The sequence below is a fragment of the Gracilinanus agilis genome, chromosome 1, assembly GCF_016433145.1.
Source record: "Gracilinanus agilis isolate LMUSP501 chromosome 1, AgileGrace, whole genome shotgun sequence".
Taxonomy (NCBI): Eukaryota; Metazoa; Chordata; class Mammalia; order Didelphimorphia; family Didelphidae; genus Gracilinanus; species Gracilinanus agilis.
This window is the reverse complement of record NC_058130.1, coordinates 15,371,252-15,396,796: the sequence shown is the minus strand read 5'-3', so window position 1 is coordinate 15,396,796 and position 25,545 is coordinate 15,371,252. Positions and strand designations below refer to the sequence as shown.

Sequence of the window (25,545 nt, the reverse complement as noted above, 5' to 3'; positions counted from 1 at the left end):
ATGAGCATCAGGTTGGTATTTGGCTAGAGATTCTTCTCCCCCTCACAGACCCCTTGTCAGACCCAGCCATGGTCTAGACCAAAGGAAAGGAAGGGGTAGTGATGATCTTCTTGACAGCTTTGTTGTTGCTATCTCTCGGCTCTGTCTAGCAATAGGTGAATGAACCTCTAGTGGCAATAAGGTATGGATGCTGGATCTGCAGGTCTATAGGCCTACCCCCCTGACACCACCCTCTCCCTCCAGAAATTCCCTTCTCAAGACTGAGACCAAGAATGGCTGAGCCCCTGGGCTTTTATAGAGGTGGTCTCAACTGTCTTTTGCCCTTGGCTCATGCCATCTGGGTAAATTCCAACTTCTATGACCGACAATCTGTCTCTCAAGCTGTTCTCCATCTTTTTCCAGAAGTTATCTATAACAGGTATCACCTCATACCTAACAGATTAGCTAACATGACTGCAAAGGAAAGTGGTGAATGTTGGAGGGGATGTGGCAAAATTGGGACATTAATGCATTGCTGGTGGAATTGTGAATTGATCCAACCATTCTGGATGGCAATTTGGAACTATGCTCAAAGGGCTATAAAAGACTTTCTGCCCTTTGATCCAGCCATACCACTGCTGGGTTTGTACCCCAAAGAGATCATAAGGGAAAAGACTTGTACAAAAATATTTATTAGCTGTGCTCTTTGTGGTGGCAAAAAATTGGAAAATGAGGGAATGTCCTTCAATCAGGGAACACAATGGCTGAACACATTGTGGTATCTGCTGTTGATGGAATACTATTGTGCTAAAAGGAATAAGGAATGGAGGAATTCCATGTGAACTGGAACAACCTCCAGGAAGTGATGCAGAGTGAAAGGAGCAGAACCAGGAGAACATTGTACACAGAGACTGATACACTGTGGTAAAATCGAATGTAATGGACTTCTGTACTAGCAGCAATGCTGGGATCCAGGACAATTCTGAGGGATTTATGGAAAAGACGCTACCCACATTCAGAGGAAGAACTACAGAAGTGTAAACACAGAAGAAAAACAACTGATTGAACACATGGGCTGATGGGGGTATGACTGGGGATATAGACTCTAAATGATCACCCCAGTGCAAATATCAATAATATGGAAATAGGTCTTGATCAATGACACATGTAAAACCCAGTAGAATTGCATGTTGGCTATGGGGGGGGGAGTTGGGGAGAGGGAAAGAACATTAATCATGTAACCATGGATAAATATTCTAAAAAAGGGGGGAGGGCGGTAAGTGTTCCAGGAATGATGAGTTTTTGGTAGAGAGTGAAACATGCAGATATCTAGCAAGATGGAATCTCTAAGCCAGAAGGTAAGGATTTTAAGAACAGAAGAGGCAAAGGGAGGAGAGGAGAGGAGAAAAGAGGAGAGGAGCAGAGAGGAGAGGAGAGGACCCTGGGTAAGTCACTTAACCCTAGCCATTATGACTCTTTGGCCTTGGAACCAATACATGGTATTGATTCTAGAATGGAGGGTTTTTTTAGCTACCCACAGGTAGGTAACCTGGGAAAGTGGAAGCAATGCAGTGACTGGGCTGGGCATGGGAAAGAAGAGAGAGGAGGAGAGCACCATTTGAGGATGTGTTGGGCAGATGGCTATCTGGGAGGGAGTAGGAAATGGATATTTGCGTAATACACTTCCAAGTTTAATCTGCATTCTTACATTTTCTCCATCACCTTCTTCAGTCCAGACAACCAACAAGACAAAATAAATCAGTCTCTGATTGATAACATTTGCTGATTTCTGAAATGTAAATGTTTCTACTAGGAATCCTCCTGCACATCCCTGATGGATTTGAGAAATGAGAAACTGGAGACTTGGAGTTTTTTTCAAAGGCACGAGACGGAATGAAATTTGGTCAATAGTCAAATGCATTCTCAATTGACTAGAAAAAAATCTGCTCTTAGTTCATTCAGAAAATATTTTGGTAGAAAACCCGTTTATAGAAATCAGAGATCTGTAGGATTTCCAAGTTGTCATCGGCATCCAGCTCAAGCCAGGTGTGAACAAGAATCCCATCTCCATCATCCTCTCAAGGAGTCATCCAGGCTTTCCTTGAAGATTTCGGTTGAAAAGGGAACTCACTGACCCCCCAGACATTCTCTTTCATTCTAGGATAGCTCCTGTGAGCCTGCTCTTGCCACATCCATCCTCCACACCCTCCCAAGGGGAGATCCCAAAGCTTCCCCCCAAAATGTCAGGGAAGGGTACAGACTGTTGTTTCAGCATTCAAAGGAGTGGCATTAGGGCTTTTGAGGCATAAATTCTTTTCGCTGTCTTTAGGAGCTCACTAGAATTTCCATAGTCAGTAACAGTATCCGACAAGGTTTCAAGATAAAGAGCTTCCTCTCCTCCCTGAGATATGTTGGCAGCACTCTTGAATGTCGGCTTCATTTAATATCATTATCTGTGGGATTCAGCAGCTGCAAGTAATAGATCTTAAATAATTGGCCATTAATCCTGACTCCGACGTCTAGACAGAGAAGACCCAAACCTTCAAGCAAACAATTCATTTCTCTCGGAGATGATGTTGCTTCGAAAATCTCAGCCCTTTCTGTCCCTCCATCTCTCTTCAGCCTACACTTCTACCCAGCATGAGCTCAGTAGCCTTCTCTAGGCTTTTCCTCCAGGCCCTTCCCTTGCTACCTCACACTTCATACCATCTTCAGCATGGGTCAGGGAGACCCTCCTCTGCTCAATAATCTGCAAGGGCTCCCTAGGAGTGATCTCCTCCACTCCAGTGGCTTCAATTATCCCCTCTGCAAAGGACTCCCCATTCTGTGTAGGACTACAGTAATGGAGATGGAAGGAGTCTTAACAGCCAGCCAAAGCCAGCCCCTCGTTTTACAGTTGGGGAAAGAGAATCCGAGAGATGAAGTCAATTCGATAAGTATCTTGAGGACTTTTACCTCTATGTCTTCAGCACAAAGAACAGTTCCTCATACAAGGAAATATGAACTGATTGCCCAAAGTCAGAAGGCTAGTGATTGGCAGAGTCCAGATTCAAACCCAGATCCTCTAACTCTGAATCATAGCCATAACAATAAAACCGATAGCTAATGTCAAAATAGGACCTCATCTGAATCAAGCTGGCTTTTTACTCTCCCAAGTTGTCTCCCCTCTCCAGCCCTGATCTCTCCTCTGAGAAGCACCCTCCAAGTGCCTCCTGGGCATATAAGCCTAGAATTAAAACCAAGATTGACCACATATTACAGATGAGCTAACTGAGAGCATTGAGGTGGTTAAGTGACCTATCCAAAGTCACATAGTTATAAAGTGGAAAATCTAGGGTTCAAGACCTGGTCCTCTGACTACAAATTCAGTGTTCCTTCCATTATCCCATTTCCCTCTCTGCCAGATAACGCCTCAAATTAAAATTGGTCAAAGGAGAATTCATTATCTTCTATCCAAAAATGCTCTATTTCTCCCTCAATTTCCCCACTTCATTTGGTAAGTACCACCATCTTCTTTGGCTGAAAACTAAGATGAAAATTCAAATGACCTAGCCTAGCATTCAAGGACAAATTCTATCTCCCTCCCTCTCCCCTCTCTATCTCTGTCTCTCTGTCTCTCTCTCTGTGTCTCTCTTTCTCTCTCCCTCTCCTTCTATCTCTCTGTCTCTCTCCTTAAGTTCTGATCATTCTACCTCCTTAAAGCAACTCCCATCCATACCTTCTACAACAAACATATGCTCCCGCCTCACCCACTTTGGACCCTCAGTGAGTGTCTGGCACATCATTAGGGGGTTGATAGATGTTTGTTGAGCTACATGACCAACCATGATTCCAGAGGCCCACTGACGAGGATGCCACCCACCTCCTGGCCGAGAGGCAAGAGATTATTTTGCAGAATGAGCCACATTTTAAGACAATACCAATGTAGGAATTCATTTGGATTGACTGTTGTTGTTATTGTGGTTTCCAGTGATGGGAAAAAGGAAGAAAAGAAAAAGAAGTGTCCAATCATTGAAAAAATAAGATTTAATTTAACCAAAAAGAATTTCAGAACAATAAGAAATGCTTATTGGTTGTTTGGTTGTTCCCTACATGTTCATGGTTAAGAGAATCAGTACTTCTTTTTTTTATCCTTACCTTCCATCTTAAAATCAATACTGTGTATTGGTTGCAAGGCAGAAGAGTGGTAAGGGGTAGGCAATGGGTTTGAAGTGACTTGCCCAGGGTCACACAGCTAGGAAGTGCCTTAGGCCAGATTTGAAGAAAATCCGTTCTTTTTAAAGCATTTCTTTCCCTGATTATTTGAGGCTATCCCATGTAAAGAGGCCACTTAGTTCTCCAGGAGAGTTAGGATTCAATCACTGCAACCACTACATTGGCACAAATTTAAATTAGTTTCACTTCCTGAAGTGGACTGAGCACTGAAAATCCTGTTCCTCCTCCCTCGCACATCTGGAGGACACATGAAAAAAGATCATGGAGCTATCATTGCTTATTTGCTTAAAAAGGAGAGCAAGGAGAAGGAAGGAAAAGATTCAGTAAATTTTTCCTGTTTCTTTATTTTTCCTCTGGGAAAACCAGCCTAACTCATGTCTCTCATTTCTGCTCCAAGAATGGACCAGAACATCTCAATCAAAGAATAATAACATTTCTACCACATAGATCATGGCCCAACTTCATTTTCTAGGCGTAAAGAATTTATACAGATAGAGGGACTGATTTTGTTCCTTTAAGGGCCTCCTCAGAATTGGAACAAGGCATTGGGATCATAGCAGGTTACTGTGTCTTTTAAGATATGTTGCCCCTACAAATGAAATCAATGCAGACACAATAAAAAGAGAAAACAATGATTTGGAAAAAAAATTTTTCATGCCAGATACATCTGATAAGAGTCTGATATCCATGGCATAATAAGGAATTAACAGAAACATATAACAAAGAACCATTCACCTGTGGCAAGTGGCTGGTCCAAAGCACTAATAAAAAGAAAAGTGCACTTTTAAAAAAAACTGCCAAGTTTAACCTCATATCCAACAAACTGGTAGGAAGAGATCAATGGGACCAGTCAGTATTGGAGGAGTTGGCAGCAGGCACACTCATATTCTATTGGCAGAGATGTGAATTGGCTTAATCATTCTGGAAAGCATTTGGAATTTTGTGAAGAAGGTGACCATACCCTTTGACACATAGATCCAAATTTTAGTTATATATTCCTTGAAAACCAGAGGTCGAGAGAAAAGTCCCATCAACACTAAAATATTTGTGTCCACATTTTTGTAAGAATAATAAGGGAGAAACAAAGTAGAATAGCTAAACAAATTAGGGTACATGAATGTCATGGAATACTGCTTTGCTAGAAAAAAAAATGATAAGGGGCAACTAGGTGGCTCAGAGGATAGAGAGCCAGGCCAGGAGAGGGGAAGTCCTAGGTTCCAATCTGGCCTCAGACACTTCCTAGCTATGACCCTGGGCAAGTCACTTAAACTCCACAGCCTAACCCTTACTGTTCTTCTGCCTTGGAACTAATACTCAGTATTAATTCTAAAACAGAAAGTAAGTTTTAAATAAATAAATTTTTAAAGGAATGATGAACATGATGATCGTGGAGAAGCATCAGAAGACGTAGACGAACTGATGCAAAGTGTTATGTAGAGATTGCAGCATGGAATCCCTGAAAAATACAGGATCAGCCTCACCCAAAGTTCTCCAGGGTGCCCTGGAATTCTGGGTGAGGCTGACCCTGAATTTTGCAGGGATTCCATGCTGCAATCTCTACATAACCAAAGTGAAGTGAATGGCTAGAAGAGTCTATGATAAGAGTCTGATATCCATGGCATAATAAGGAATTAACAGAAACATATAACAAAGAACCATTCACCTACGTCTGATTCCTTTTATATAACTCCAAATTGCACCCGGTTCTGATTAATCCCAGCTGTTGAAAGTCTCCACATGGCCCAGTCATCATTCCACCCAGAGTAAGCCTTCTAGGCTAATTTTTGGAAACTCTCATTTTCGATTGGTCCAAGCTCCCCTATCGCCCTATCTGCAGTGTGACAGCTACCACAGCGGGCCCTCGATCTGGAAAACCTTTGGAAACTGGGTCCCGGCATCTCTGCGTCTTCAGCTGGACAGATCGTCCTACGCCCCACTAGGGTATGCTCGCCCCTGGGCTGATGGGGGGCGGGGGGAGAGGCCCCTTGAAACTCTCCCTAAGAGAATAGCTACTCCTATGTCCGTGCCTTCCTCAGCTTTGCTTGGCTCCAGCAATAAGCCGTTCTAAGCATTCACCCAAAGTCTACCCTACATTTGCATGGCATGAAGTAAGCAGCAGCGCCAGGTAAACGGCACACAAGAACTACAAGAACAAAAGAAAGATGGAGCATCGTCTCGTTATGAGGAACAAGGTTGTCCCTTGAGTAGATGCGCCTCCCTCTGCCCTTCAGAGAAGCGGAGGATTGTGGGCACAGAACACTGTGAATTCCGTCAGACCCAGAGTTTTACTTCACTGTGTTCCCTTTTGGTCTGCTCCTTATTCTTTTGCTGGAGGGAACGGCTGCTGGGAGAGAGATTGAAGGAGTGAGATATTTGGAAGTGAAGAGGATGGAGAAGCAGGGGATCAATAAATAGACGTCTCATCTGTGTGCGCCTCTATGGGCATAATGACCTGCACATGTTTGGGTGGAGCCTATTCTTTCTCCTGGAAGGCACGGCTCTCTTAGCAATGTTTTGTCCAAGTCATAACTAGGGAATTTTGCACCCAGGACAAACGCCACCGGCCACACCTGAGGTGCATTCCCTGAAAGCAGGAGATGAGGAGCTAAGCCAAGGGGAGAAAACAGAGGGAGAGAGAAAGCGATTGGGGAAAGGAGGGCAAAAGGGGGAGAGAAGGTATGAAAGGGGAGAAGAAGAGACAAGGACAGGGAGAGAGAGGGGAGAGAGAGAGGTGTGGAGACAGACAACGGCTCACGTACTGTGCTAAGGACTGGCAATGTTAATGCACACAGGACAGCCTCGAGGAGCTGATGTTCTCATGAAGAAAAATGGAACAAAAAAGAGACAGCAAGAGCGGGCGGTGGGAGAGGCTGCTGGCAGGGAGGTCAAAGAAACTCTGAAGAGGGAGTTGAGTCAGGAGTAAAATGTGAATGGCAAGGGCCCTTATGAAACAGTGCCTGGACACTAACCGATAACTCTAGTCCAATTATCAATAATATGGGATTGGGTCTTGATCAATGATACATGTAAAACCCAGAGGAATTGTGGGTCGACTAAGGGGGGCTGGGGGAGAGGGAAAGAACATGAAATATGTAACTGGGGGAAATATTCAAAATAAAAATACAAAAAAAGAATGAAACAGTGTCTTGGGCTGCCAATTATCTACAGAGCCTTTGGCGGGCAACTCGCTACTTGACTTCTATGTGCCTCAGTTTCCTCAACTGTAAAATGAAGGGGGTGAACCAGATGACTTCTGCGGTTCCTCCCAGGTCTAGATGGAAGCTGCTAAAGGCTGACAATGTCCTCGGAATTGCCGCACCCTAGTTATGTCTATGGGAACTGGCTCTCTGGTGTGCACATTACTCCCCGCGGTAGTCAAATTGGGAATGGGGTTGGCTTCTGAATGGCTGCTGAAACTGGAAACAAGGTGAAGCCTGTGTAACTCTCCCAGGATACAGGAATGGATGGCAGGGAGCTCACGTCATCAGATTTCATTTGGAAAAGAAAAACACGATCATATGATTAAAAAAACGCCAGGCTGCTCGAGCCCATGTTGTTACAGTCACACGACATACTTCTGGGGCCCGGGGAACACGGCAAAGTAGACCCACCAGCCAATGGCATTCTCTTCCTTCTCCCTACAGGTCCGGCCTATTGACAATCATCCTCTGATAACCATAACATCCCATGCACTCTCCTGGAGTCAAATCAGACTTCTCTTGTCTACACCTCCAGCTGCTAGACTTCTCACTCAGTCATCCAAGATTAAATTCATTTGATGAGATTTTGAAGAGAACTTGAGCAAGGCCCCCCTCCCCCCCATCAGAGGGTCATTTCCCGGCTTTGCTACTTACCTTCTGAATGACCTTGAAAGAAATATTTCAGCTCAGGGCCTCCGTTTTCTTATCTATAAAGATGGACTAGAAGGTCTGCCTAACAATGGCTAACATTTACAAAGCACCTACTATGTGCCAGTCACTGTTCCAAGCCCTTTACAAGTATTGTCTCATCACAACAACCCCAGGAGGTAGAGGCTGTAATTATCCCCATTTGACAGATGAAGAAACTGAGGCATGGGGTGGTTGTCTTGCCCAAGATCACACAGTTGGTAAATCCTTCATCCTTCTTGAGCTTTCTGTAGTCTTCTTCCCGGATGTCTGGCCTCTCCTGCTAGATACTTTCTTTTCATGGGGCTTCCACCTCACTCCTCTCTCGTGGTTCTCTTCCTACCTAAATCTCTCACAAAGATCCATCTCCCCACTCGCAAAAGCGCCGTGCTAACTCAGGCCCTCATTATCTCTGGCCCAGACTACTGCAACAGGTTTCTCATTGGTCTTCCTACATTCAGTCTTTCCCTTCTCTAGTCCATCTTCCACCTGGCTGCCAAACATATTCCCAAAGTGAAAATCTCATGATTTTACTCTCCTCAAGAAGTTGCTGTGGCTCCCTATTGCCTTTAGGATAAAAAACAAATTCCTTTGTTTGACACTGAAAGAACTTCACAGTCTGGCTCTCACCAAACTTTACACGACTCCTCCTTTCAAACACACAGTGGTTCTCAAAATGTGTTCGGTGAGGGCAGAACTATTTTCATAATTCGAAGAGGTTTTCAATTCTAATATGGCAAATATCGGTAGATGTTCAATCATTTTTTTTTCCCCTTAACTTTTGTGTATTGGCTCCTAGGTGGAAGAGTGGTAAGGGTGGGCAATAGGGGTCAAGGGACTTGCCCAGGGTCACACAGCTGGGAAGTGTCTGAGGCCGGATTTGAACCCAGGACCTCCCATCTCTAGACCTGGCTCTCAATCCACTGAGCTACCCAGCTGTCCCTGTTCAATCATTTTTAGTCATGCCTAATCCTTCATGACCTCATTTGAGGTTTTCCTGGCAAAGATGTTGGAATGATCTGCTACTTCTTTATCCAGCTCATTTGACTTGATGAAGAAATTGAGGCAAACAGGGGGAAGTGACTTGCCTAGGGTCACACTGCTAGTAAGTGTCCGAGGCCAGATTTGAACTCAAGAAGACGAGACGTCCTGACTCCAAGTCCAATGCTCCACCTAACTGCCCAAGCTGTTCTCTGGGTGGAGAGAACCCACATAAACAGAGCCCTGTTGGGGATCCTCCCTCTTTAAGTTTAAGAACTCCTGCAATGACCCCCTACCGTTCCCTGCAGCCATCTCTCTCCGGCGCTCTCCCATTTCTCTCGCACTTTCTGGAGCCCCTTCGAAGGTCAGGACGATGGTCCTCCTTCGCCCCTCTTCCGGTGCCCTCCCCTCCCCTTAGCAATCTGCTACCTTGGCCCCAGGACGGCTCAGCAGGTTCAGAAAGGGCCGTTATCCCTTCTGGCCCTTCTCAGTAATAAACAACTCCTGTGAGCAGAGACGTAAACAGGTTTCATCTCGTCCCTCTTTTTAAAGCCAGGCTTTTGGCTGACCCCCTCCAGGCTCCTGGCAATCCTCCCCGAGTGATAACCAAAGACTCTGCTGGGACGTCAGCCAAGACCCCGCATAGAAGTACAAGCCCAAGTCAGGAGGGCCAACAGGTTGGGATACATCTGGGTTACATAAGGAACTTTTCAAGGCGTTTTCCCCCTTCCAGCCCGCTCTCTCCCGGCCCAGAGCCTGTATGGTCCTGCCGAGCTGCCCCTAGTCCAGCCCTTATCCGGTTTATTCTCCTCATCAGAGCCGAATAGCCTTCCTAAAGCACTGCTGGATGATGAAGTCATTTGTGCTAGCTTTGCACTGGGGAAGACCCGAGTTCAAATCCTGTCCCAGGTATTGAATCGTTCCTAACCTCCGCGCATATCACTTCATCTGAGTCTCCCAAAATGAGATGGCTGGACTCTAAGCCTCTGTGGTCCCTTCCTTGATCCTAAATCACTTCGCTTAAGCTGAGCCTCAGTTTGTTCATCTGTAAAGTGAGGCTGGCTTTAACGTCCAGCTCTAAATTTAGGATCCTACGTCCCTCCCCTTACGCCGGACTTCCAGCAGCGGCCCATCGCCTACAGGAGAAAGTGTCTATTCCTGCCGCCGGCCTTCCAGGCCTCCCACAAACGGTCCCTGGCCTGTCTGGCCAGCCTCATCCCCTTCTGCTCCCCTTTGGGGTCTCCTTCCCAGAGATCCTGATGTTCCCATCTCGGCTCTCCTATCTCTCATGCTGGCCACGCACTGTTTTCCTTGGAATGCTACGCGAGTACCTTTCTTCCTTTACGGACCACCAGAGCTGCTGCCGGCCCTCTCTTGCGCCTCCCCAGGGAGACATCCTAGAACGGCAGAATCTCCGCTGTGGAGAGGATCTCCCGGATCACCGGGCCCGGCCTCTACCTGCGCAGAAGCCCCTCGACAATCTTCCCCACCCCCACGGGGGGCTAAATTAGCCCCTTCCGAGACCCCCCAGCTTCATCCTTTGGGATCATTCCGGGGGTGAGGACGTTTCTGCCTTCCCTCTACAGCGAATCTGAATCGCCCTTTCTGCCACGTCCGCCATGGCGTATGGCAACCCAGGGGCCCCGGAAGGGAGGTGGCAGAGGAATCGCATGCGTGGGTGAGTGCCCAGGGCAAAGCCAGTGCCAGGTCTGTATCTCAAGAGAGAACAGCCTACTCAGGCCCAGAGCTGCCATCCTGACACTTCACAGACGCCAGCCTCAAAACATGAGGATCAGCACCATATTCTGGATTCTGTGTGTGTGTTCAGAAAAGGATCCGATTTCACACATCTCAGAGGAGGGAGAGCATCCTCTCGCTGGCCACAAAACCAGGACAAGCTGGGCACGCAATGGCAGAAACATGTCTAGTCAACAAACACATGGGCTCACTCCCAGCTCCCCAACCAAGGACCCTCTCCGTAGACTGGCCAGCGGCCTTCCCACCCTGAAGAAATGATGCCCCGTTCTCTGGCCTCTCCCAGAGCGCTGTTTTCAGGAAAGATGCCAGTCGTACTCCACTCTCAGCTCTCTGACCATCTTCTTCATAGCCCCCATAATCCCCTTCTTCCGGACATCCAAAGTCCTAGCTCTTAAACCTTGATCAAATCAACTGGGCCAATTCTTTCTGGATGGGGTGGGTCAATCCATTCCCCTCCCTGTGACCCCACCCAGCATCCTCTTATTTTAAGGACCAAAGGGCTGCTCCCCAGCTCTCGAATTCTATTAGAATATAAGCTTCTTGAGGGTAGGATCATTGTATGTGTATCTCTCTCCAGTGCTGGCGCCTATAAAGGATGCTTTAGGACAGAGGTGGGCAACGTATGGCTCTCGAGCCATCTCTGGCTCTTTCGAGGGCCGGATATGGCTCTTTCTGCAGGAGCCATAAAGTCCATTTTTTTCAGGCGCTGTGAGCACTGTACAGCTCTCACGAAATGACATTTTAAAAAATGTGGCATTTATGACTCTCACAGCCAAAAAGGTTGCCGACCCCTGCTTTAGGAGATGCTTTTTCATTCATTCATTCATTCATTCATTCATAGAGCAAAAACTAGAAAAGATCTCCAGAGTACTCTAATCTACTGACCTCATTTTACAGAGGAGGAGACCGAGGCACAAAAGATTAGGTGATTTACCCAGAGACACACAAAGGTAGCCATAATAATAGTTAACATTTATAGAGCCCCTGAAGGTTTCCACACATTCACTCCCTTGAAGACCACTAAAGCCCTGTGAGACAGGAGCCATTATTATCTCCATTTTATAGGTGAGGAAACTAAGACCAAGAAAGGTTCATTAACTTGTCCAGCTAATAAATATCAGAATTTGAATTCACGTCTCTTGCCACCATGTCTGGCTGTGCTCTGCACAGGAACAACTGGGGACAGTAATCAATCCACCTAACTTCTTCCACCTCCTGTTCCAAAGTCACTTGGGTTTTGAGGGTTTCCATCATATTGGCCATTCAGCAATTAACTGGTGGAGCTCATTAATTTTTGGCTGTCCCGAATCATTTCATCATTATAGAGAATCATTGAATTTTCCATCTGAAAGGGAGCTCAGAGGGCATCCACTTCCATTGATCCATTTTCCAGACAAGGAAGCTATAGCCAAATTCCAGGGAAGCTGATTTTCCTGAAGCTAATTAGTGGCACTGGCAAAACTTGAACCCAGATCTCGATTCCCCAGCCTAATATTGTTTCTAACCCACTAAACTATTTTCCCATCATCCTGAATTCCCTTTATTCTATAGCACTGTTCACAGAACACACTTTTCTGCCCTTAATAGAAAGGCGGATCCCTCCCGATGCAGAAGGCTCTGTTGGCCTTTTTGGGGAAGCTCCCACAGGAAGGATGCTCTTAGGGAAGGGAGGGATAGAAACGATACGCCAATAAAACATTTGCTAAAGTCTGAATGAGAAGGTTAGAGGATTCCAACCTGGTTCTTCTGAGCAATCTTCTGTCCCTTTTTCCAGCGAAGAATGGGTCTAAGAGGCGGCAGCTCCTTCTCCTCCTTGCCAATCACATGGTCGCCAAGGCTGTAGGCGGCTTCAAATACAATCGGATTGATGACGTCCTTGACCCGGCGCTGAAAAAACCAACAAAGCAGCAGGTTACATACACAAGCCCCGGAGAACAAAGAGTCCTCTATGGCCAAAGGGCCTCTAGCCACGCTTGCTCAGCCCTCTGGATAGCCCTGCCACCTACTTGGTTGGGACTCGGTCTAGCTTCCATGGATCACAAACGTCTCCCATCCCCGAACACGCCGGGGTAAAGCGCAGACTAGACCCCAAGATGTGAAGCGAGTTGTCCAAAGTTCATCGATGATGGCCCCGGGGCAAGAGCTCAGAGCTCCGGAAGCTCGCGGGCACTATTTTCTCTATTGGAGTGATGGCGGAGCTAGCAATAATGTCCCCTTCCCTGGGACGGGCCCTCGTTCCCTTTCACAGAGTTGCTGAGGACCCCACATAGGACCGCCAGGCCCTCAAGAGGAGAAGACCCAAGAGAATGGGAGAACGACTGAACTGCGGAGGCGGAGGGAATCTCAAGGGCCATCTCAGACCAACCTCCCCTGGGGAGAGGGGGTGAATCCCTTCTCCTCAGGGAAGCCTGGGGAGTGGCACCTCCAATGAGGGATCTTTGACTCATGGTTTACCAATACCATCCTGAAATCGGTGCCCAGGACTGAATCCAAGACTCTTACCTCCCGCCTTAGAATCAATACTGTATATTGGTTCCAAGGTAAAAGAGTGGTAAGGGCTAGGCAACGGGGGTCAAGTGACTTGCTCAGGGTCACCCAGCTGGGAAGTGTCTGAGGCCAGATTTGAGCCCAGGACCCCCTGTGTCTTGGTTCTCAATCTCCTGAGCCACCTAGCTTCTCCCCACAATATAATTTCAAGTTAACTCCACCACTAGAACATGAACATGAGCAGAAAGGATTCTTATAGATTTTAGAGTTGCCCGAGGCTCGGAATAGTTATCACTTCCCCAAGATCACACAGCTAGTAAGTATCAAAGTTAGAACTTGAACCCAGAGCTTCCTGACTCGAGGTCAAGCCTTCCAGTCACTGCATCCTGCACGGTATGGTTTTGCCACTAAAAGACCTGAGTAGACAAGAAGCGATTGGGAAATGGGGGGCTTTGGTGGCCTCTGGGACATCCAATACCTCATTTGCCTGGATTTCATTGGGATGGCCTGTTGAGAGTCACTTTGGAAAAGCTGTCTGTATTTCAGGCATGGTGGTGAATGCCTTCCATCTGGATCCCCCAGAGGAAATGGCTTTCCCAGGTCTGCTCCCCTTTCCCTGAAGCCCTGAGTAGAGATCCAGCTCTCTCGGGCCCTGCCCACTGTGCCCTCTTTTTGCCCTCTTCTGCTTTTATAGACTTCACCAGGCGAATGTCTAAGAGTGCTTTCCACAAAGAACACAGAAGTATCAGCATACAGTAACACCCTGCATAGACTGAGGTCAAACTTTTGGCAAGCTCCATCCTCTGGAATCGAGCCATGAATCTCTAAGTTCAAAAAAAGTCTTAGCCCTTAAAACAACGGCTCCAGAGACTGTGCACTTTACTCTGCAAAAGAAACACTTTCTCAGAAACTATTAACTCTTAGTTTACAAAAAATCCTAATAAACTTTTTTTTTTTGCAAAGATCATGTTAGAAAGAAGCCAATCCAAAATCAAAAACCATTGGCAGGGGCAAAGGGGGAGCTGGGGGAGAATATTGTTGTAAGCAGGCACTGAAAACAGTACAAATTGATGTGAATAAATCATTTCAAGTCAGGGAACATGCCCTAAACATCTATAGAACCCCAAAGCAAATCCTCTAGAAGTATTTTTTGATTGATCAGCTGATTGGATTAAGGCACAGGGGAGGAAATGTGAATAAGTCTAAAAGCAGAGCAACCTGGATCCATTTAGCTCTGGGATGAAGAGCTAAAAAAAGTCGTTTTTCAGGGGCCTGGGAGGAAAGGGGGGACGGGCAGGGGGTAGACGTAGAGTGCAGGAATGAGAAACCTGAGTCATGCAGAAAAGGTTAGATTCTATTGGGTGCAGAGGATTCTGACTAAGAAAGTGGGCTGCATGTGCCACATCTTAGAAAGGAGGAAAACAGTTCTTTTTTTTTTTCTTCTGAAAGGCTTGTTTTGAAACCCACAGAATATTGAAAGATGAAGAAGAAGAGCTCTAAGCCATTTGACGGATGCTCTAAGGAGGCTGATGGGAATACACGGACAAATATCCCCCAGAAAGAGAAGGAAGAACTAGGTGGCGGGGACTCAGATTGAGAAATCAGATCGGGGCAGCTGAGTAGCTCAGTAGATTGAGAGTCAGGCCTAGAGACGGGAGGTCCTGGGTTCAAATCCAGCCTCAGACACTTCCCAGCTGGGTGACCCTGGGCAAGTCACTTGACCCCCATTGCCCACCCTCACCACTCTTCCACCAAGGAGCCAATACAGAGAAGGGTTTTAAAAAAAAAAAAGAAATCAGATCATTGAAGTCCTAAAATATCTGGTACCCCAAAGGGTCATATTTAGTTATAGAGCCACTGAAAAATTGCATAGAATGAAATCCCACCTCTGTCACTCACTCTTTGTGTGACCTAAGGCAAGTTATTTGGCCTCTGAGGACCTCAGTATCCTCATCTATAAATTGAGAGCATTGACCTAGGGGACCTCTGAGTTCTCTTCTAGCTAAGTCTATGGACCTGTGTGACCTTTGTCAAGTCCCTTGACCTCTCTGTTCCTCCACACCTTTAATCTGAAAATAGGGTAGTTGGCCTACGTGGCATCTGAAGTCAACTTTTCACTTTAAAATCTATAATCTGACAAAATGACAGAAACAGAGAAATGAAGCTGTCAAGGCGAATTCAAGACCCTATTCCGAGTTGCTCCCATCCCCAGAGATCTCATCCGTTTGTCTTCAGCTATTCGAGCTCCATCGGCTTCAGGGATTTAACCCCAAAGAGGAATTCATAGAGAGCCTTTGAGCCCTCCCACAGCTGAGGCTGGCCCACAGGATTCTCTCCACATCTGAGACTAGAACGTCAAGCGTTTTGCAGGATCACAGCCGTGACTGCGCCCCTTCACCACTGCGCCCCTTCTCAGGGATGCTCACCAGCTTGTGGATTTCTTTCCTAAAAGATGGCACCCAGAATTGACCATGTGGATGTGATGCTGACCGGAGACGAGTGTCATTTAGAACATCCTCATCAATAACACACCTGGGAATAGCTGGGTGGCTCAGTGGATTGAGAGCCAGGTCTAGAGACAGGAGGTCCCAGGTTCAAATCTGACCTCAGACACTTTGTAGCCGTGTGACCCTGGGCAAGTCACTTGACCCCCATTGCCTAGCCCTTTCCACTCTTCTGCCTTGGAACCAATACACAGTATTGATTCTAAAATAGAAGATAAGGGTTTAGACAATAAACAGCACAGCCAGCATTTCCATAGCATTTTAAGATTTCACAGCAGCTCACAGAGGTATTATTGTCCCCATTTTATAGTAGAGAAAACTGAAACAGAGGGATCACACAGCTAGTAAGGGTCTGAGGCAGCATTTGAACTCGGGCCTTCACAACTCCAAACCCAGCTCTCCAGCCTCTGTCCCCCTTAAACTGCCTCACTGATTCACATGAAAGCTGAGATTTGAATCTGTGTCATTTGCCTCCAGAATCAACACTACTGTACTAATGCCTGAGGGACAGAGCCCAGTGCCTCGATGTCCCCTTCCTGACATGGGGCGCAGAGGAGGCTCTTTCCCACATGGATCCTGACACGGCAGGGAGCCGGAGTCTGCAGGAGGCCCCCAGAGCCAAGGAGGAAGGGGGGTGGGGTGGGGGCAGGAATGTCTGACCTACATTGTGTCAGCCCTTGGCAGAGCCCTCTGTTTGTGTGGGTCTAATCTGGATCCTGAGGCCGAATGCACACATTGTAAAAACCTGACAGCATCCAAGCTGGAAACGAATGAAGAATGCTGGACTTGGACCCGGCACCGTCCAACTTGGAGTCCAAAAATGTAACAATGCCGCCTCCAAAGCCTGGATTCAGACTTCCAGAGGCATCGCTCATCAGCCAAAGCTCCCCTCGGGAGGGCGCCCTTCCCTCTCTGGGAATATGTGCTGTGAGGACTCACAAAGGTCCAGGAGGAAGCCACGCCTCTTGCACTCGCTGCCTCACTTTTTCTCTAGGTAAGGAGGAAAGCAAGAGAATCCCTGCAGTCACTCTCCCTCCCGCTTTTCTTTTTTTTAATGAAAGTTTCCTAGACTCTTAGGGCAGTCTTGGGCTACATGCTATCCACAGCTCTTTTCAAAGGCTAACTGATATGAAAGAATTGCCACAACCAGGAGGCTGAGAGAGCCTAGAAACCAGCTCAGCCAGGGGACCCTTGATCTCGACATCCATGTGTAAAGTGGGTAGATGCTGGACTGGAACAAAATTGTGGGTGTCCCTGACTAAGTAGGAAGAGAGCGAAGGGGCTAGGTGGCATGTAAGAAATTACACAGTGTCTCTCTGAGACACTCCCTGCTGGAACAAGTACCAACATCTGGGGAAGGGGGGGGGGTGACCAATCCCAATGAGGAAATCACTTCTACCAAAGTGCAGCTTCTACTCCCATTCGCCAAAAGGCTAAGCGTCATCTTTGATGTGCTACAACTAACAAGGCCAGTTTTCTATCCACTACTCAGTGATGGCGAACATTTTGGAGACCAAGTGCCCAAACTGCACCCTCACGCCACATTCAAGCTGCCCCCTTACCCCAGACAGGGGAGGAAGGAAGTGCTCCTGCTGGGCTGCTGGGCTGCTGGGCAAAGGGTGGAGGATGTGAAAAATGTCCTCAGGCACAGTGGAGAGGAGGAGGAGACCAGCTCCTCTGGCACATGTGTCAGGTTCCCCAACACGGTACTACTTCATGCTGCCTGTCTGGGAATGCCATATGGCTGCCAATTATAGGGGGATCACAATGAAGGGCGGCCCAATGGACAACTAGCAGAAATAGGCTGCTGTATATTATCCATAGTGATAAGCATGTGAGAAGTTGACTAAGACAAATCACCAAACAAGCAGGACCAGAAGGAATCTGAAGTTGCCCAAAGAACCACTGCAAAGCCTCCTGGGTTCAGATGGATCTTCTATGGAGGATTTATTAAATAATATGGATAAGAATGACAGAGTGGGAAGTCATAGTTCTAAATTGTTGTCCAACCACAGCTCCACCAATAATGCATTAGTATGCTGATTTATACTGCTTCTCCACGAATGAATGCTCAATGGCTAGAGAGCAGAATTAAGGGAAAAATGAAGAGGAAAAACATATCAGCCTCTGGAAACAAGCGCTGGCCTCCAAAGGGGCCTTCGGAAACTAGTTAATGCTGCCTGGATTAGTCCAAACTCCGAGAAAGGAAATGAGATGCAGATGCAGAAAGGGCAGAGTCTCCATCTATTCAGTCCAAGGGGAAATCGGAGCCCAGGTCCCTGATGAGATTCTCCCCACAGCAGGGTCGCCATTCTTTGTAGAGGTTACAAAGTTTCTCCCATTCCAACTACTCCGGAGAAAAACCGTAAGAAGAGTAACCAGCAATCATGTAGCGCTTTGAGGTTCCAGAGCCCTGCATGACTGTTCCCTTCTTTTTATCCTCACAACAGCCCTGGAGCGGAGTGCCATGATTACCTCCATTTCGCATTTGAGAAAACAGAGGGTGAGAGCCATGTCGAAGCTCGTAGAAATCAAAGTGAGAAAGGAACAAGCATTTATTAAGAACCTCCTCTGGGCCAGGCACTGTGCCAAGCCAGTATCTCGTTTGCTCCCCCATAACAACCCTATTAGGTAAATACTATTATTATCCTCCCCACCTTTTTTTTTACAGAAAAGGAAGCTGAGGTAGGTGGAAGTTAAACAACTTGCCTAAGATCACATAGCTAGGAAATCTCTGGATTGAGATTTGAACTCAGGTCTTCCTGGCTCCAAGGCCAGCACTCTACCCACTCCACCACCTAGTTTTGTCTAGGTCCCCAACAGAACACCAACTTAGCAGGCAGCTAGGTGGCTTGGTGGATAGCATGCTGGAGACATAAGACCTGAGTTCAAATCTGGCCTCAGAAATTTACTAATTGTGTGACTTTGGGCAAGTCATTTAACCTCTGTCTTAACCCACTGGAAAAGGAAATAGCAAACCACTGCATTCTTTTTACCCCATTGGAAGTATATCTACAGAGTCACAAAGAGTCAGATACAACTGAACAACAACCCAATAGAAGGTCAGCTCTTTGAAACAAGGGATGATCTTTGTTTTTATTTTCTATTCCCCAAAAGCTTGGAACCAGTTTGGCATGGGCTTAAAATCAGATAAAACCTGGTTTCTAATCCTTTCTCTGATCCAGCCTCACTGTGTGACCCTGGGCAAGTCCCCTGTGCTTTGAGCAATTCCCTAGGTCTTATCAACTAAGTCAAAGATGGGTGACAGTTTATGAGGGAAGGGAATTCCACACCAGGAGTCCCATGTTGTGACAAAGTCATAAATCCTTTGCATCTTTCTATATCCCTGGAACCCTAGGCTCTGCCCTAGCCAAATTCTACCAGTAGCCTGCTGTCTCCTCTCCCAAAGCGAGCCAGAGAATGCTCTCTTTGCACCCACCCTTAGAAGTACAGGGCTTCGAGATGTTTCTGTTCATGGGCACTTGGCATTTGCATTTTTTTAAATTTGTTTTTCTTTTTTTTAAACCCTTAACTTCTGTGTATTGACTTATAGGTGGAAGAGTGGTAAGGGTGGGCAATGGGGGTCAAGTGACTTGCCCAGGGTCACACAGCTGGGAAGTGTCTGAGGCTGGATTTGAACCTAGGACCTCCCGTCTCTAGGCCTGACTCTCCATCCACTGAGCTACCCAGCTGCCCCTGGCATTTGCATTTTGTTGGGCCCTGGAACCGTGCTTCCAGTGATACAGGAAACTCCCACTGAGGAAATGCCCTCCACCAATCCAGGAGGGCAAATTCTCTACTCCGTAGACTTCTCCCAAGACGCCTAACTCAGAGACGTTAAAGGACTGGCCGGGAGCCATCGTCAGAGGCAAGAGCTCAGCCGAGGTCTTCTGGATGCCAGGGTCCATGCTAGCTCTCTGTCTCTCGCTTTAGATGCATCGCTTCTCCGCCGCGCACCCCCAAATCTCAGGAATCCTCAGCAGCCCAAAGCACACAGGACAGTGGGGTTCACTGATGAGTCGTTTCCAATCGGCCTTCAATGCACGCATTCATTCGCCAAAGAAAGTGGTCCAACCATTGTTCCCCTCACAAGGGTGTTTCCTCCTGGACTTCTGGAAAACCAGTCCTTCATTCCCCTTCCTTCTTGGGGCTGGAGGGAGCAGAAATGAACTTCCTCTCTTTTGCTCCAAATTTCCTTCTACCCGTCTCGCTCTTGGATCGGGAATGCACCTCCCACCCCCAGGGCAGCAGTGATGAGTTCCATCAACATGTCACGTTGGATTTGTTTGAGAAACGCTGTAAGTCTGGAAAAACAAATGTTCAAGAAGCCTGAACATCACTCAACCAAGGAGAACCGGGTTGATGAATGGACAAACTCATTCAAGTAAGGCAGAGAAAACAGTAGAAATAATATGATTGTGAGGTCAGAGAGTTTGGCTAGAGTTCGGGGCTTAGACTCAAATGCCAGCGATGGAGGATGGGAAGCCCTCTCGACACTGGCACCATCTCAAACTCTCTTCTGTTCAATCGTTTTTTTTAATCTCTTACCCCTTCTATCTTAGCGTCGGTTCTAAGACAGAAAAGCGGCAAGGGTTAGGTCGTCCCGGTTAAGTGACTTATCCCTGTTCAGACATTTTTCAATCGTGTCCAACTTTTGACAACCTCATTTGAGGTTTTCTTGGCAAAGATGCTCGAGCAATTTGTTGTTTCCTTCTCCAGTTCATCTTACAGATGAAGAAACTGAGGCAAACAAGGTTAAGTGACTTTCCCAGGGTCATACAGCTGCTGGTGTTAGATGGTCATGCCCAATTATTCATGATCCCATTTGGAGTTTTCTTATCAAAGATACTGGACTGCTTTGCCATTTATTTCTCCAGCTTATTTTACAGATGAGGAAACTGAGGCAAACAGGTTGAAGTGGCTCACCCAGGGTCTATCCACTGCACTACCTTGCTGCTCAACTACTCTAAAAAGTATTCCTTCTGAGATGATGAAGATGAAGATAATGAAAACAATAAACTAGCAATAAAGATGAAAGAATAACCTGTTATCTGACATACATGTACATCAGTGATTCCCAAAGTGGGCGCCACCACCCCCTGGTGGGCGCTGCAGCAATCCAGGGAAGTGGTGATGGCCACAGGTGCATTTGGGGGCGGTGAATAACTGTAAGGGGGTGGTGATAGTATGTGACAGGGGGCGCTAAGTCATATTTTTTCTGGAAAGTAAGTAGTATAGCCAAACTACAGAGCAGGAAGTTGGACTCAGGAAAGAAGTTGTGTGATTTACTAATGGTCACACAGCCCCAGAAGTGTCTGAAGTGGGAGTTGAAATCAGAATTTCCTTACTCTCAGCACTGCACTATCCATTACCCCACACCACCTTTCACTGGTACTAAGCTATATTAGCAATGACTCATGTTATGGTACCTTGGTGGCTCAGTGGATAGAGAGCCAAGCCTGGAGACAAGAGGATCTGGGTTCGAATTTGACACCAGACACGTCCTAGCTGTGTGTCTGTGTGTCCCTGGATAAGTCATTTAACCCCGATTGCCTAATCCTTACCGCTCTTCTGCCTTGGAACTGATACTTAGTATTGATTCTAAGACAGAAGAGAAGGATTTCAAAAACAAACAAAAAACCAGTGACTCATATTGGGAGCAGGGTATGCATGGTGTGGATTCCAAGCAGGACCAAGAGGAAGATGAAAAATTGGAAGTGTATGAAGAGGACAAGATCAGTGACACAAAGTCTTCTACTGGGGCTGAGTATGGAACCATCGAAACAATTAATCATTGGATCAAAACATTTTTCCCCTAATTCTTTCAAGATTGTAGTACTTAGATAGATTAATCCAAAAATATTCAATTAAATATTCAACCATGTTATTAAATGAATTCTTGCTATGGTCCCTTGTCATTCAGTAGAGACTGACTTCCCAACAGCCCCTCATCTCTCCACTAGATCCTCCACATGGTTGCCAAACTGATCTTCCTAAAGGGCATCTCTGACCATATCACTCTCCTCCTCAAGAAGCTCCTGGGCTCCCTACTTCTTCTAGGATCACACACAAACTCTTCTCTTCACAGCATTCATAGTCTGACTTTCTAGGCACAGAAAATCATTACCCTCCACACATTGGACTCTTTAGCCAAAATGGCCTGCTTGTTGCTGTCTACCCATGACATTCTGATCCTCATCTCTGTGCCTTTGCTCAGAAGGCAGTCCCACATGCTAGGTGTGCACACTCCTTCCTCACTTCCCCACTTTGGAACCTCTTGCTTCTTTCCAAACTCAGCTCTGATGCCACCTTCTACATGAGGCCGTTCCTAATCTGCCCATCTGCTACCTCCAGTTACCTTACTTACACTCACTCTGTATAAGTGGTGTATTAATTCACATAGAGAGCTGTTGTTTGCCTTCTTAGAAAATGAACTCCCTCAAGCAGAAACTGTTTGGTCTTTGTCTCTCTATCATTTGTTGGCTGATGGATTGATTCACAAGCAACATGGCCCCATTTTACAGATTAGGAAGCAGGAGAAGTAAATAGCTTAGTTTTGGGAGTAGACAAGTCGACAAAAGAGAAAAAAAGTCCCCGGGCTTGCTGACTTCTAACCACGGGGCTAAAATCGGGCGGTGGGAAATCAAAGCAACTTGCTGTGGAGCAAGTCAAAGAATAGACTCTTGGAGAGAATTCCTAGGAGCCAAGATTACCAGCCGAGACCAGCAAGGACATATCTTCATCTCTGAACAACTCCAAGCGTAAACATCCTCTGTCTAGACAGCGTTTACAGCAGAGGGTGGCTAACTCCAAAGAACTTCAGAAACCGTAATGAAATGAGTATGAAGAGGGGAAATGAGAGTAAGAATGACTCCTGGGAGCTTCTAAGTGGGGTTATTATGGTCACCACGTTACTCTGTCATACCTGGACAGGTTCCTGGCTTTAGAGCTAGAAGGCAGCTTAGAGGGCATCCCTTTCCAAAAATTAAGGTCTAAAGACAGGGAAATTGGTCAAGGTCTTGGCTAATACAGTGGCTGGAGTGGGTTTTGAACCTAGGTTCTCTGTCATTGGAAAAGACCTTCATGTTGGGAAAGACTGAAGGCAAAAGGAGAAGGAAATGGCAGAGATTGAGGTGGACATGTACCTTGGACATGGTTGGGTCCTGCCATTTACTGATTTTGTGGTCTTCAGCTCCCTAGGCATGTCTCCTCCATATCAATAAAATGATGAGGTTGACTAGATGGCCACAGATTCTTTCCAGCCCTAGATCTAGGGACCCATCATAATAATCAGTTAGGACACCACCAGAGCATTGAGTTCTCCCTCTGCCGACCCCAGGACAGGATGATTGCTTAGGTCACACGTCTACTGAGGGCCCTAGGATCTCAGGGTCATTTTCGAACATCCGAGCCCGACTGAATGAAAGCAGAGGAGAGTGTCTGGCTGGGAATTAAAGGTGCCATTTGCCAGCTAAATGAAAGGGGCTGGAATAAGCCTAGTCTACAGAGACAATGACCTCTCTGCCCTGAAGGGAAGGATTCACCTTGTGTTTTCCATCCAGTGGGGCTAATCTCCTCTCAGTCTCCTCACCCCCTCTTCTCACCCTCAATGCAGTTTCTGTAAAATGCTCACAGGGACAAAAGATGGAAAACCACCAAAGATTGGGTTGAAAACATTATCCCGGAAGGAAGAGGACAGTGAACTTAATCAAGAGAGATTTGGTCCCTTGTCCAAGCACCAAGACAGACCTCAAGACTAGGCTGCCCTTTTGTCTGCCCCTTGGCTAGTAGCACTGGATTCCAGCTGAAGTGTCTGCCAAGATCCCCCATTGCTCCAGACTCTTGGGTAACCGCCGTGGTTCCCACTGGCCCTTGTTTGTGTGTCTAAGCCTGCTAACTAAAAGGACTATGGGGAAGGGTGAAGCCCAGGACATGTTTTCTCCCATCCAGCCTTTGAAACAACAGAGCTGAAAATTGGCCTTTGATTGATCTTAACCTTACAAAGCAAGCCAGCGGGGATGGAACAAGAGGACGCACTGGATCCAAAGTCAACCAACTGGTCTTGGTCCGGCTGCTCTCACCCCTGACCTCCCAATAGGACATGCTCTGGCTGTTTCCCCTTCTCCTCAGCCTGTCTGACTCAGATCCAGTTGAGGCACTCTGGTTCAACAAATACTAAATGTCTGGCAGAGCTGGAGGAACAGAGGCCAAAACGAAGCAGTCCCTGCCTTCTGGAAGCTTCCATTCTGAATAACGGAAAAATGCCTTCCACGTTGCACATGTAAAATCTGCAGCAGACTGTTTTATCATCTCAGGGAGCAGGGAGGGGAGAGAGGGAGGGAGGGAAGGAGGAAGGGAAGGAGAGAATTTAAAACAAAATTTTAAACTGTTAAAAAATAGAAGTTTCTGTTCTATTGGAGCTACAACATGTAGAGCAGTGGTTCCCAAACTTTTTTGGACTACTGCCCCCTTTCCAGAAAAAAGATTATAGTGTCCCCTGGAAATTATGAAACTATTTATTGAACTCAGAATAGAATGTAACACAAAAAAAGTGTGGCCATCACCGCTTCCCTGGATCACTGCAGCACCCACCAGGGGGCAGTGGCGCCCACTTTGGGAATCACTGATGTAGACAGATAAGGAAATTAATGTAGTTTAAGAGGGAATGGACAACTGGAGAAATCAAGGAAGGCTTGTTGGAGGAGACAAGTAACAAGAAACCTGGTTTTGAATACAAAATATTTAGAGCAGGGACTCATTCCTTTCTTGTCCTTGTATCTCCAAGCCTGGAACATAGTAGGAGAGTCACAACTGCTTGCTGAATTGCATGGAACTAAACTGAACTAAGGCAGCTAGAGGCATAGAGTGCTGGACCTGGAGTCAGGAAGATCTGAGTTCAAATTTGGTCTTGGAGTCTTACTAGCTGTGTGACTCTGGGCGAGTCACTTAACCTTGTTTGCTTTGGTTGCTCATCTGTAAAATGAGCTGGAGAAAGAAATGACAAACCAGCATCTCTGCCCAAAAAACCCAAATGGATTCACAAAGAGTTGGACATGACTGAAAATAACTAAACACCATTCCCAGCTCCCACTGAGGTGTCTGCAATTCTTCCCTGGATACCAACTGCGAGAAGTTCACATGCCTCAGTATAAATACAGGAAATATTGAACTCATAACTTTCCAAGATTATTTGCTACAGATAATCAGCTGGTGCTTATGGGAGAGAGTCTCCACACTGGATGTTCTCTACCCTGGTAAAACTGAAAGTCCAACCCAAGTAACATTCATGTGGCAGAGGTTTTGCAGAGCCAACCATGAGGCTCAGAAGTCCTAGGTCCAAGCCCCACTTCACACATGATGGCTCTGTGACATCTCAGTTCTCTAGGCAACAGTCTGGTTCTTAAAAGTGCCAAGAAGGTGTTGGCCCAAATTGTTGGAAGGATTTCCCTCACCAGGAAGTTCCCCACAGTAACAGAATCACAGGTCTAGTCCCAATCCATAATAATAATAATAATAATAGTAATAATACATGACTCATAAATAAGCCTTCTAAAGTCCTCCTCTAAAGGCAACATGGTATGGGGCAGCTGGGTAGCTCAGTGGAGTGAGAGTCAGGCCTAGAGACAGGAGGTCCTAGGTTCAAACCCGGTCTCAGCCACTTCCCAGCTGTGTGACCCTGGGCAAGTCACTTGACCCCCATTGCCCACCCTTACCACTCTTCCACCTATGAGACA

The 25,545-nt window shown here is 46.6% G+C and overlaps 1 protein-coding gene across 1 annotated transcript in view; it reads right to left on the bottom strand.

The window, feature by feature from the left end:
* Nucleotides 1-25,545, bottom strand: part of ITGA9 (integrin subunit alpha 9) — a 355,639-nt gene that overhangs the window by 172,505 nt on the left and 157,589 nt on the right. The window contains exon 16 of the mRNA XM_044675555.1: nt 12,558-12,707. Within this exon, the coding sequence (XP_044531490.1) occupies nt 12,558-12,707 (150 nt within the window). The remainder of the gene's footprint in view (nt 1-12,557; nt 12,708-25,545) is intronic.